This window comes from Numida meleagris, chromosome 7 (genome assembly GCF_002078875.1).
Source record: "Numida meleagris isolate 19003 breed g44 Domestic line chromosome 7, NumMel1.0, whole genome shotgun sequence".
Taxonomy (NCBI): domain Eukaryota; kingdom Metazoa; phylum Chordata; class Aves; order Galliformes; family Numididae; genus Numida; species Numida meleagris.
In genome coordinates this window covers 16,046,003-16,060,453 of record NC_034415.1, presented here as the reverse complement: position 1 = coordinate 16,060,453, position 14,451 = coordinate 16,046,003, and the positions used below count along the sequence as shown (strand labels likewise).

Genomic DNA, 14,451 nt, shown 5'->3' with positions numbered 1-14,451 from the left:
CCAATCTTGGACACTTACTGCCTTATACAGCAATATATGTCCAGGAGAGATGACAACATTTCTTCCCACAAAATAGGCATGGTGGTTTCTGCCGTGATGTGCCAGCTCCTCAGGCAGGTCAGCCCCGAAGTCATGGAATGATAGAATCGTTTGACTTGGAAGGGACTCTTAAAGGTCATCCAGTCCAACTTCCCTTGCAATGAATAGTAGCACCAACAGCTTGATCAGGTGCTCAGAGCCCTGTCCAGCCTGACCCTGAATGTCTCCAGGAACGGTGCGCCCACCACCTCTCTGGGTAACCTGTTCCAGTGCCTCACCACCATTATTGCAAAAAACTTCCTTATGTCCAATCTAAATCTCCCCTCTTTTAGTTAGAAATCATTTCCCCTTGTCCTATCACAACAGACCCTGATAGAGAGTCTTCGTTCTTACAGCCCCCCTTTTAGATACTGAAAGGCCGCTATTGGGTCTTCCTGGAGCCTTCTCTTCTCCAGGCTGAACAGCTCCAGCTTTCAGCCTGTCCTCATAGGGGAGTCCTTTCCTTGGCACTGCTTGGGGTCATCAGCACTGAGCCAATGGAGTTCTGATGCTGTAGGCTCCCACCCAAGGATCCTCATCTCTACATGGAGCACTTTGCAGAAGAAGCAGATCATCTTCCCTGCTGTTAGAGCAGCAGCAGGTGTTTCTGTACCTGAATGGATGGAAGAAGGTACAGGGTAGTAAAAGGCAGTGCTTTCTCCTGAACAACATTTTACGTCATGGCATTGGAGACCACCATTTCAGTGCTAAACTTGTTAGGCTCCAGCTGAGAGTCATTTGGGAACATCTCACCCTAGATGAGGGTTATAGCAGCTGCAGCATTGCAGAACTGCCTTTACTGCATGCACTGACCTGCCTGGGTCAGAGTTCCCAGTCCTCATTGTTACTGTAAATCCAGCTGTGCCACACCTCATTTCCATGTGAGTCACTTCCAGCTCAGTCAGACATCTCAGCTATTTGCAGGAGACTTTCTAGAACCTTCTAAGGAGGCAATAGTAGCTTTCATTTACTTCTCTTTACTAATCAATCCATAAATATACCTGCATCCACTTCTCAATTTAGACGTTCTCTCTGTGCAGCGCAGCAGGCCAGAAAGCAGCCCCTACAGAAAGGGATCTGGGGGTTCTGGCTGATGAGAAGTTGAATCTGAGCAGCAGTGTGTGCTGGCAGCCAAAAGGGCCAACTGTACCCTGGGGTGCATCAGGCCCAGCGCTGCCAACGAGCGAGGGAGGGATTGTCTCAGTCTGCATTGTGCTGTGCAGCCTCACATCCAGCACTGTGTGCAGGTTTGGGTGCCACAAAAAGGACATAAAGCTGTTAGCGTCCAAAGGAAGGCTACAGAGATAGGGAAGAGTATGTGGCTAAGGTGTATGAGGGGAGGGCTGAGGTCCCATGGTTTGTTCAGCCCAGAGCAGTGGAGGCTGAGGTGCGGTCTCATGGTGGCCTACAGCTTTCTCATGAGGGGAGCAGAGGGGCAGGCTCCTGGATAAATTCTCTATTTTATGAATGTGGCCACAAGTAGCTATGGAAATTCTGCAGCCCTGGAAGTTCTGCCTTGCAGCAGGAGGAGGCAGAGACCCCTCCATATGTGCGTGGAGTGGGCAGAGGGGCTGGATACAAACAGTGCCCGCTGGGAAATGGGAGCTGCCTGGAAGGGAGGAATGTGGGCCCATCGAAGCTGAGTGGGAGCTTCGGTGGGTGTTACATGTCACCAGCGTCAAGGCACTCTCCTGGTGTAACTGCAGGGGTGTAACAGTAGGGATGCCATCCCCAGGTTGTTCATGCAAAGAACTGCCGTTGCATTTACCAAACTTCTGCTTAAGCCTTAAAAGCCCATGGGTTCTCAGTCTGGGCTGCTGGCGGGTTTCAGCTCTCGGGATTTCGGCACTAGACCTGTGCCGGGCAGACCCCCGGGAAGGCGCCGGACACTACCACCCGCCCAGTGGGGGCTGCAGGGCAGGCCGGGGAGGAGGGAACGCGGCAGGCGCCCGCCTCACCCTCCTACGCCCGCAGCTTCTGTGCCGGGAAGGCGGGTGGTGGCGCGGGGGTCGGCGGGCGGCATGAGCGGCGGGGCGGCGGCGGGGGCTGCGCTGCTGGCGCTGGCCCTGGCGGCGGCAGGGGATGCGGCGGCGGTGCTGCGGGACGGCGGCTACGAGGGGTTGCTGGCCGCCGTGCATCCCCGCGTGCCGGAGGACAGCCGGCTCGTCGCCCGCCTCCAGGTAAGGCGTCAGGCGGCGGGCCCAGGAAGGGGCAGCCCCGGCGGCTTCGCGCTGCCCGGCAGCCGCGGTGCCCCCCAGCCCTGGACGGGGAAGCGGACCCGACGCGTCCTTGTAGCCGCCCCTAAGCTGTACAACAAATGCTGTAGTCGAGTTCGACAGGGGAATGAACATACTGCTAATCCCGTTTTTTTCATTGCATGTCTGCCAGGAGATGATCACCGAAGCTTCCTCTTATCTGTTCAGTGCTACGAAAGGAAGGGTCTATTTCAGAAGCGTGAAGATTTTGATACCTCCGACATGGAGAGAGAAAAGTTATGAGAAACCAAAACACGAAACCTATGAACAGGTAAGACTCAACACCAGCTGCAGGGAATGGGGCGCAATTAAAAGTCACTTTGAACATTTATTTGTATGCCCAAATGTACAATAACTTTTTAAAAGTGATATGAACACCATGAACCACCAGTAGTAAGTACATAAGTAATGAGCATCAGAAACAACATGGAGTTGTACCATCCTGTTGGTTTTAAATGAGAAACAAGAGAGTGCTGGACTGCAAGAAGCTCCATGGTAAATCCATCATAGTCCATAAACTGAGTGCTTTACAGATTCATGAATCATTTTAGAAGCCTGGTTTGAATATCTTTGATCTGAACTGCATTTCTCTACTTGTTTTTACATTTATGACAAGTTGGGAACATTTGCTTGTGAGTTCCAGTGATGACTGGTTGTTTTTTTCCTCTTTTGCATCCTTAACCTATCATCCTTCTAAGCCATTACAGAATGGCTTGGGTTGGAATAGGCCTTAAAGATCATCTAGTAAATTAAGTCATAGTTTTCTAATTGCACCGTGGCTGACATTTGTGCTGAAGACAGCAGTAATACTTGTCTAGGTGGAGTTTCAGACTCATTAGGAAAGGTCTGGCAAGAAAGCCAAGGAAATCCAGAAGAGCAAAGTCACCTTGTTGCTACAGAAGTAGAATAAGAAGCGTAGACTAGTTGTCTCCATTTATTCAAAACTTTGTGGAGCTGCAATCCAGGAAATGGCTTGCACATGAATCTGTACTTTAGCTAGTTGCATGGCTGCTGGTAATTAATGACCAGCTCCACAAGTATGAGATATTTGCAGCAGACGTTCCAATATATCCACTCAGTAGGTAATATAATATATAACATGTGACATATAACATAAAATAATATATGTATCATATATAAAAAATAAATGTACATAGGTCGCTCCAAAAGCAATGGCTCCTATTTATTTCTGTGAAAACTCCAACAGCAACAAAGAGCACAATAGCACTGTTTGATAGAGCAAATTCTCAGCTACAAAACACTATTTTTTTCAACACAGTCACCACTTTAGCTGTGCATTTTCACTGGTGATGAACAAAAGCCTGTGTGCCATGCTTATAAAAATTGACACCAGTAGAAGTGACCACTGACACTGTTGCCACTGCTGAAATGCACCACTCACAACCTCACTGTGTTCTCACTCACTGTTTGGTCTCCATAAAGATTCAGTAAGTGTCAATGAATGTCAATGGATTCAATTTTTTTCTGCACAGAGGAATTCAGTGACACACCTTTGCTTCATCCACACTTCCATGTCAGACTGCCCCTCTGCTGCCATCTGTCTCACAGCAACAAAACTTTTTTATAAGAAATGAGTCTAATATGTAAAGAGCTTTAATAAAGGAATAAATACACTAGTGTGCCACTTCAAACTTTCATTACACTGCTGGGAAATCTATCCATAATCTGCTGTTCATTTTGCTGCGGCAGAAGTTAGGAGCTCAGTTATGGACTGGGTCGTACTGCATTGGACAGTTTAAATAAAAAACAAAATATTTCTTCCCTTAATCAAGTTACTTTTTGTAATTTTTTGTACTTTTTTATTATTTTAGGCAGATGTCATAGTGGCAGCTCCTTATTGGAAACATGGTGATGACCCATACACCCTGCAACATGAAGCGTGTGGAAAAATGGGAAAATACATCCATTTCACACCTAACTTCCTAGTAAACAATTATGTGACAGACATCTATGGCTCACGGGGTAAATTCCCTAAATTGTTTACTTCTCCGGTTTGACCTTAGTGTGGAACAAAAGGTGGAATATTGAAAGCTGATAAAATAAGCCAATTTAATTAACATAAAATCTAAGACTTCTAAATGATGTTATTTAAAGTTAGTCACACTTAGGCACAGAAGTGAATTGCTTGATATTAAAACTGCTTGTGGTGTGATGGTTGCTGGAAGGCTGCTGGTCAGAAAGTCCCGGGCACAGTGTTGCAGATGAGTTCTGCAGGCAGTGATGTAATGGCCAGCTCTGGTCACTCTGTGTTTGCCCTTCTGTCCTCTCTGCAGGCAGAGCCTTTGTGCATGAGTGGGCCCACCTTCGTTGGGGAGTGTTTGATGAGTATGACAGTGACAGACCATTCTATGTCACTGGACAGAATCAGGTTGAAGTTACAAGGTAATTCAGCATTTGCTCCTTCTACAAGCTCTTTCTGGTATGCTTTAGAAATCTGCCTGTTGTTTTTCTATAAGCTCTTGAGCTATCCCAGTTTCTTTTAGCCCTTATTTTATCCATCATTAGATATTCTTCTATTCTTCTATCACTATTTTCTGTTCATTCACCTTTACTCATTTCTGTGGTTGATGGCTTGGTAGTGGTGGTGAGCATTACGGTTCTCTGGCCTGACACTGGAGACTTCATCACTTCTGGACTCTACTGCTGAAGAGCTTGTTCAGAAATTCTCCTTCCCATGGTCTGCTTAAGCATTTCTCCTTTCTCTGAGCACACTGCAAATTTGGGGATTTCCTGTTGAGCTTCTTGGTTTATCTTCTTCAACCCATTTTTTTTGTCTTTGCTAAATCTGCACATTTTCATCTCTGCATTCACCACTGCAGGAGTGCCTGGCTCAAGACCTACTTTTTCTGACTCTCTATACAGCCAAACGGACCTTGAGAAACAAAGTTTTATTACAGTACATTTGACCTGGAACTCACCAAGCCTATGGTACACCAGGAGGCTATTTACAGCTGTTTTCAAGGGTACGGAAGTGTTTGGAAGATGTGACTTCTGGATGAATAATATTGCTTCTGCAGTTGTAAACTTTGTAATTGTAATATTTCTACTTAGTCAAGAGGCTAAAGTGATGAAGAAGGAAAAAAAATCAATGATCCTTCTTTGTGTCATTTTGCAATGTATACTCATATCTTTTTACAGTGTTAACTTTTATGCAGGTGGACTGCAGAGTACACTGCAAGCGTCATTAATGTCAGCACTATATTCAGGTAGGGTTTTAAGTGGAAATGTATTATTTTTTTATCCTTAGATGTTCCTCTGATCTTACTGGCATCTATGTCTGCGAAAAAAACTCCTGCACTGATGGTAGTTGTGTCATTAACAAGCTAACAGGGCTTTTTAAGGAAGGATGTGCATTTATTCCTGAGAGAAATCAAACTGCAGTATCATCAATAATGTATATGCAAAGTTTATCATCCGTAAGTACAAACTTATAAGAACAGATATATTTCAGTGAAACATACTGTTACAAACTTCGATACATCCTCCTTCTATGTTACATTTGGTTCAGCTTCTGTGTAAGCAAATCATCTGTAATGCATACTGTTATTAATGTGGTATAAGTTTACTATAAGCTGGTGTCTCAACTATGTGTATACAAAAATCAGCAGTTATGATTTTCCATCATTACATTTATTTCTCTGTTATTGCTTACTTCTGATTTTTATCTACCTGTTTTGAACATTTTAGGTGGCTGAATTCTGTAATGAGCATAACCATAACAGAGAAGCACCCAATCTGCAGAATCGAATGTGTGACTACAGAAGCACATGGGAAGTAATTAAAAACTCTGCAGATTTTGAAAGTGATCTTCCACTGACCAGCAGCAGCCTCATTACTCCTCCCTCCTTCTCACTGCTGCAGAAGAGAGAGAGAGTCATCTGTTTAGTTCTTGATGTTTCCAAGACTATAGCTGGGGTAAATTCTTCATCAGATATACTTCATTGCACATTCTACTTTTTTTGTCTTATGTTTTCAGAAACTTTATTCATCTGGGAATAGTCTCCATGCAGAGACAGAGAAACCTGATTAGTGATGTAAGGAATCTGCTTGACAGTGAGAGTGTTTGGGATTTTCTTAAATTTTTGAGGCAGAGGAATCATGATTAACATGAATGAAGCCGGGACAACAATGCAGGACTCTGGCCAGGTGGCTGTCAGTGGGAAGATTTTGAGTGGAATAAAGGACATTGTGTGCGGGGTGGCTTGAAGTGTGAGAAAGATGGACATGAGCCAGAAGAGTAGGGGGAAAGCTGGGAGGAACAAAAAAATTCCAGAAGAGATGGGTCTGAAGGCCTTCTTCACTGATGAACAGTGTTCAACAGTGAGTGAGCTAAGTATTTGATAAGTTTAAGGCTGATCTTCACTGAAACAAACTGAATAGCGTATCTGGGTTTTGTATTCTAAATTAACATGGGAACTTGCTGAAGTGAATATTTAATGTTCCTTCCCTCTGTGATATTTTCTGCCAAGAATTTTTAGCTATCAGTTTGTGATTTGCAGCGTTCATTGTTATTTCACATGCTTAACAAAATTCTTTGCTTTTCACTCCTTTTATATGTAGGGTAACTGGATCAATAGATTGCATCAAGCAGCAGAATTGTATTTACTGCAAATTGTGGAAGAAAACACTTATGTTGGTATTGTCACATTCAGTGACAAAGGAGAGATCAAAACTCACATGCACCAGATAGTCAGCAGCGATGCACGGAAACAGCTTGCTTCATACCTCCCTAGAGCTCCAGGAGGGAAAAGGGCAAATGTTTGCGCAGGCCTGAGGATGGCATGTGAGGTGAAGCATCACATACACTGCTTCTGTTTGCACTTCTTGTGTAGATTGTTTGTTTTTTTCAGTAGTGAGGATATCTGTGTCCAGGCTACATCAAATGTCTTCTACTGATTATTGCATGGTTTCTGAAAAGAACTCTCCTGGTTTTCCTGTTAACGTATTATTTATCATCTTGTAATAATTAAAAATATAACAGCCAAACTTTTTATAACAACTTACGTGATTGTTGCAATAGGTTTAATGGTATCTGCATTATAAACCATCATGATATATATTAACTTCACAACTTTAGTAATTACAAATGTTATGAGCTATGTCATTTTTATCTTTACTGTTTTTCCATTTTGCTTTCTAAATTATTTCTAAAACTGAAGCTGACACACACTGCATTTCTGCTGTCTTTGATTAAGTGGGACTTTGCTTCCTAAATTCAACTTAGGTTTGTCTAAAATCACGTTACTTTTTGGCCTTGTTATGCAGTATACATTCATTAACACGCTTTTATTATTGCATCTTTAAGACCAGTATATTAAGGGCAATTTTTCCCTGACTCAGTTTACCCCAGCCTGCTGAGTACTGCAACAGCTCAACAAATGAATTATGTGAAATGTACTCATCCTGCCACCAGCGCGGGTTGCTGCCTCTCTTAATTTTGTCAGAGAAATGAAGCAGAAATCTGGGAGCAGCGATATTTTTTCATGTCTGATTTTAATTGACTTTCTGCATGCTGAAGTCTCAGCCTTCTGCTTGGAGGATTAATGTCTGCATAAATATATCTGAGAGAAAGGGAAGTACAGGAGTTGTTCTCTGCATGTCCCAATGTCAAGTACCCATGTGCTGTATTCTCATTTTAGTCCCTATTATTTCTGTACTTTACTGCCATATAAAGCAGAGGGTATTCATTCTTATAGAATGTCTTTAAAGACAGTGTCAAAATTAACAACAATGTAGATTATGTGATATTTATTGCTTTTGCTAAAACTTGTTCTTCTACCACCAGGTCATTAGGAAGAAAGAAGGACATCTGTATGGATCTGAAATTATACTGGTGACAGGTGGACAGGACAGTAGTACAAGCAGGTGTTTTTCTGAAGTGATTAATGGTGGATCAGTCATCCATACCATTACTGTTGGGTCCTCAGCTGCTAAGGAAATCGAAGACTTCTCCAAAGAGACAGGTAAGTATAGGAACAAACCATGAGTCCAGTCTGAAGAAGATGGGAAAATTCTGATGAAGAAGGTGGTTAGAGTCCACAGGGAAGAGAGATGGCTGTCCTCCTTCCCTGACAACGCTGCAGTTCTGCGGTAACCTATGGTAGATTTTGCGAATCAGATATAGCTCTTGTGTCGTATATAATATCTACTAGCTAAATCTGTAATAAATCATGCTGTTTCAGGAGGATTTAAGTTTTTTGTCCCAGAAAGGCTGGACTTCAGTGACTTACTGGATGTTTTCACTGGAATTGTGTCCAGAAGTGGAGATACTTTCCATCAGTCTGTTCAGGTTTGTCTTATCATCGCAGTTAATAATTCTGCTTACTGTTTTTTTTTTAGATAAGATCAAAACGTAGCAAATGTATCTAGGTGTCCCGCTCTCTCTTTCCAGGTGACCACTTCACCAGCCTGATGTATAATTGTTTGTTTGCAGGTTGAGCAAAGTGATGAGAAAATACTGTTGTGTTTACTCTAATTTCTTTTGTATTACCTGGAAAACTGTAGAAAGTTTCCTTGATTTCTACTGCATGCTGGAATATATCAAGTTTTTCTCTGCAGTTTGCAGAAATAATTAATACTTCAAGCAAGGCACAGAATGTCATCTGGAAATTTAATCATCCAAGAAAGTCATGAGGATGAAGTTCTGTCTGCATCAGGAATATTATTTATTGCTTTTCCTCATGGAGGAGCATATAGATAGAACTTTAAATCCATAAATCAATCTTATTCAGGATCATGCTCTTTAATATCAGCATTTTCAGCTGGAAAAGTAGTAATATCCCATGTACCTCTGCATTTCTAGAATTCCATCCAGTAAAAATGTTACATTAATAGAAGGCCTAATTTTTCTGTCACTCCTATGGTTCTGTGGAGCTGTCCCTAAATTCTGCTATTATATAATTGAAGGGGAGAATAAAGCCCCACTTAGCAAAGGTTAATATTAGTGTACATTTTCATATATTTTCAGATCTATCTGATCTGGTAGTTAAAATCGTAGACTAAGTCCTTCTTTGTAAGAATGTGTGATTTCCAGAACTGACAGAATAATTTTGTTCTTTTTGATAGATTGAAAGTGCTGGTGAAAATGTTGCAGGGTACAGGCAACTCAGGAGGACAGTGACTATTGATAACACTGTGGGACGAGAAACCTTCTTTGTAGCCACATGGCAAGATGCTGAACCACCAGAAATCATCCTGGTTGATCCCACTGGAAGAAGCTACACCAGCAAAGACTTTGTCTTCAATTCAGTTTTCCATGTAGCTCGCCTCGAGATTCCAGGAACTGCAGAGGTACAACTCATTCTCTTTTTGTCTTAAAACAATGGAAGAAACATCCTGACTCTACATTCCTTCCATTTCATTAATGTTAGGTTAAGTAAAATTATTTAAAGGCTTGAGATAGAATTGCTCTTCTACACTACATGACTTCTGCTGTGTGCCAAACAGAAGTATCTGCTGTGTTCAAGAGAGCTGCCTGAAGGTTTTGTCTGTATTGTCTTTATTACACTTTACACTTGATTTACCACTTAACTGAAAATTTCTGAATACTATCAGCAGCCAGTAAATGAATTTTCTCTCATTTCTGTTCTAAGCAATAGACAACATTTATTTAACATGGTAATCAATTTAAAATTGCTATATTGTACATAGAAATGTCTTTCCATCATAAAAGCCCTGAAGACTTATTTTCCATAGAATTTTATTCTTAATCTCCTGAATACTCCACAGAAGCTAAGGAAGTAAATTGAAACTGATGTTTGTGGTCTCACATGGAATGGCTACCAACAGTCAGAGAATAATTGGAAAGCACTTCTTTACTCTGATTTGTAATTATGAGTGCTTCCACTGACAAAACACAGCTACTTGTAGGGTTCTACTTAGTCTAAGTAGGCTGACAGAATTTAAATAAGGACAAATTAAATTATCCAAAAGATTGTTATTTCATTTGAAAATGGTTGTCTTTTTTTTTCAGACAGGAAACTGGACATACACATTGATAAATGTTCACCTGGCTCCTCAAGTTCTAACAATGACAGTAACTTCTCGAGCAGCAAATTCTACTATACCTGCTGTGGCTGTGAAAACCTATATGAGTAAAGATACAACTTACTATCCCAGTGCAATTGTTGTCTATACACAGATTAGTCAAGGCTTTTCTCCTGTTCTTGGGGCAAGTGTGACTGCCACCATCAGTTCAGAGAACGGAGATCCAGTTTCTCTGGAACTTCTGGACAATGGAGCAGGTAACCAGACTCTAGATCTATAAATTCAGAGGTATCTATAAAATGAAATTAAAAGAGTCCCTTAAGTACTGTTTTCACCAAATACTTTAGGATACAGTTCTCTGAGTCAGAGTTTCCAACATTCTGTGGTAACACACACAAGTGTCGCTGACCTTGCTGAAGTTATTTCTAGATAAGCTTTTGTTCAGAACAGGATTTATGTGCATGAATTAAATGCACCGACATGTTCCAATAAGCAGAATTGTGCTGTGTGCGTTAGTTATCAGTTGTTCTTCTAGCTGATCGGATTGATGATATTCAGCACATTCGAAGATTAAGTCTTTAAAGCTCAGTAACTTAAAAAGCTATTATCAGGGTGAAGTGTAAGCATTTCCAGGCAGAAGTTGCAGGCCCTGTGGTCTACTGCCTCTTAACAGTTGTCAAGACAAGGTGTAAATATCCCAAAGGTGTTAGAATTTAGTGATGTTTAGTAACTCACACATTCACTTTGCAGAAATTATTATGGTTAATAAAACTTGCTGCAAGGCAACACAATCTTAACTGCATAGTCCATCATACTGCTGGAAAGGATTTTTGTGTAGAGTAGGTAGTTATGAAATAATTTTGGTAACTTGTTGAGTTACTTTGATAAATTGTTGTTTCTGTGTTAAATTTCACAACTGAAAATCAGAAGATTGTAGTAATTAATATTCTCTGGATTCCATCATCTTGGGGGTAAGCCTCACTGAGCACTTCAGAAGTGCAGGTCCTCTGCTTCCCATGGATTCCTGGGCACTTTCCCAGAGCCCAGCTTGAGGGCTCAAGTGTGACAACTTGTAAAATAAAATTATTTTCCTAAGTTAGCTTTTTCTTCAGCTAACATTCAGTACAAGGAAGCATCTTAACTTCATTTTAACATGCAACCAAAGGCAGAAGAGCTGAGCAGATTGCCTATCAGAGGAGAATTTACCTATTCTTAAATTCTACGTTCTATATATGAAACCAAGAAGCATAAAAAAGCACATCCGTTATTGTTTGAAGTCAATTTATGTCACTCTTCTATCTAGGTTCTGATGTTGTTAAGAATGATGGCATCTATTCCAAGTACTTGTTTTCTTTCTCTGGGAATGGCAGATACAGCCTAAAAGTTCATGTCCAAGCTAACAGAACTACTGTGCCACAAACTGCAATGCCGTGGAGTCATGCCATGTATATACCAGGTTATGTAGAAAATGGTAAGATGAAGTCACGCAGAGAAAAAAAATAAAGCTTCATTCCAGGACCTGACGATATCATATCCCTTTGAAGATACTAAGAGTAGGCATTAGAACAATGACAGCCCAGCTAAGAGAGATTTAGTTTTGAAGGATTTAACACACAAATAGTCTGTATACCCCAGAAAAATACTGAAAGTAGACTTCAGACAACTATAATGGGACAGTATCTATGTAATATAGGTAAACAGGATTTGTTTTTTGTCTGTGAAAAACTATCTGTAAGTTTAGTCAGTAGAGGACTCTATTTAGTCATCTTACATTAAGAATGGTTAAAGTATTAGGAGATTAAACTCTCCTGTTTATATTATAAAAAGCAACAGTTTCTTCAATTTCATATTGCCTTTCTTACTAGCACTCTTGAAACTACAAAGAAATAGGCAATACCCGTGAAATGGTCTTAAATGAGGTGAATGGAATTTTCGTATTTAAAACAGTATAAGTGAAGTGAAGTTCAGGTGATTTGCGGAGTACAATAATATGCAAACTGTTAAAAAATGCTCATTTTTTAATCTTGTAGGTAAACTCAAGATGAACCCATCAAGACCCCCAGCTATTAAAAGTAACATTCAGGTCAGAAGAGGAGGTTTCTCTAGAACAGCTGTGGGAGACTCTTTCACAGTATCTGCAGTTCCAATGGGACCGTATATTGATGTTTTTCCACCATGTAAAATTATTGATCTTGATGCCAGAATGGAAGATGATAAAATCATGCTATCATGGACTGCTCCAGGAGATGATTTTGACAAAGGCCAAGGTACGTTTGTTGGCTTGCTTGCCTGCCTCCTGCCCAAGATGAAATATCTATAGTGGAGTTTCTTCTCACTGACACCAATGGAAATTTCACTAAAGGTTGCTGTGGTTCCAAGGCTTTATTCATGCTCTGTGAAATGCTTGTATTAATTACTCCAGTGCTGAACTGGCTTGTGAGGATGGTACTAGGTAAGCAGTATTTTAAGAGTGTTTTAAAAGGAGAATATTTTGAAAAAGATCTGAAGTTGGAATGATAGCTAACATACAGATGACAATATCTTTTAATATTTGTATTTTCAGCTGCAAGTTATGAAATCAGAACAAGTAGGACTCCTCTGGAACTAAGAGACAGCTTCTATAACACTACTTTTGTGAATACTTCCACTCTATCACCTCAGCATGCTGGCTGCACAGAAATATTTGTGTTTAAACCAGAAGCTTTTACAACGGGGAACATAACTGTAATCTATGTTGCAATACGTGCTGTGGATGAAGTTTTTCTTCGCTCTGAGCTATCTAATATTGCACAAGCAGTAATGTTTATTCCCCCAATGGCATACCCCACTTCTAATATGAAATTTGGTGTTTCAACAATATTGTTACTATTCTTTGGATTATTAACAGTAGTGTGTCTTACAGTAAGTACAAGCCTTTGTTTAGCAAAGAAAAAGAAGAAAAAGACTCTTTCAGAAAATGCAGCTAAGCTGATTCAACATAAAGTGTAAGCTTGTCAGAGTGCCAGGTACTTTAAAACATTTAACTGTTTAGACTTGTAAAAGTAAATACCCTACAATAAACAGAGTAAACAAGTAATCGGATTCCAGTTATTATGAAGACGCAGTGATTTAACAGCTATATCATGTTGTCTATGAGTTTTATAGTGGAAGACTGAGTGACAGTAAATCAGATCATGTGTTGACAGCTTGTACTGCAGAAATGCAATATCTGTGTACAGTCTTAACACTGTGCAGTGTCATGGCCTGTTCTTACTGTGTGGTGGAAAAGTTTTGTTTAAATTGAGAGAGATACTGAAGATAGTGTTCCTTTTTTAAAAACAGAAGACAAGCAAAACTAAGCAGTGTAAGTTCTCTTTGTGTTTCTGTAAGTTCATCCACCTCTCAGCTTCTAGGCATGGTGGGGAATTCCCAGGAAGGAGGAAACTGTGATCAGAGGGTGGGGGAGAAAGTTCTGCGACAAGGCAGAAATAATCTTTGTCCTGACCCAACTGAAGGTAAAAGAATGTTTACTGGAAACCAGAGCAGAAGGAAGGAGACTGGCTGGGGCACTCTGCTTTCAGCTCTCTTAAATGTCATTTCTGGGGAAAAACTGTTCAGTCTGCAATGGTTCCAGTATGTTTCCTCTACTAATCACTTGTATCCTTAAACAAGCAAACACAGAAAATGTCTTTCCACTCTAGAAATGGATCTCTGCTATCAAAAGTGGTTTCATTAGAATTGTTTTTTCCCTGTTGTTACTACTCTGCTTGGGTTTAGAAAGCTGAAAAGTGCTTATTAACAACACATTGTGTTGGTTTGAGTTTACTGTGTCCTTCAAGGAACTTTTTTTGCTCCTATCGAGACATTACGGTTATTCTTTTATTTTCATATACATCAGTGTATGTGTAAATATATGTGAATGTTTGTGTATGTGCACATATGTGTGCATGTGATGTGGGGGGTTGCATTTCTTCCTGTAACACGAGATTGCAAATATAATGATTATCTGACTGTAAAACCATGTGTAAAGATAAGGCAGGGCAATATTTTATGGCCAGACTCCGAGTCAGTTTGCACTCTACTACTTGAGAGAGAAAAGAACTGAGGAAACTCTAGAATATGTTGTGTTAGA

At 40.7% G+C, this 14,451-nt stretch overlaps 1 protein-coding gene across 1 annotated transcript; it reads left to right on the top strand.

Annotated features, from left to right (window-relative positions):
- On the top strand, nucleotides 1,875–14,451 carry LOC110402929 (calcium-activated chloride channel regulator 2-like). The gene is given in 16 exon segments (XM_021405560.1): nucleotides 1,875–1,916; nucleotides 1,918–2,059; nucleotides 2,062–2,258; nucleotides 2,467–2,604; nucleotides 4,166–4,316; nucleotides 4,628–4,736; nucleotides 5,602–5,770; nucleotides 6,042–6,269; nucleotides 6,915–7,142; nucleotides 8,140–8,317; nucleotides 8,537–8,643; nucleotides 9,420–9,644; nucleotides 10,327–10,597; nucleotides 11,644–11,811; nucleotides 12,371–12,607; nucleotides 12,904–14,451. Coding segments are annotated over 16 exon segments (3,015 nt in total). The 3' UTR covers nucleotides 13,329–14,451.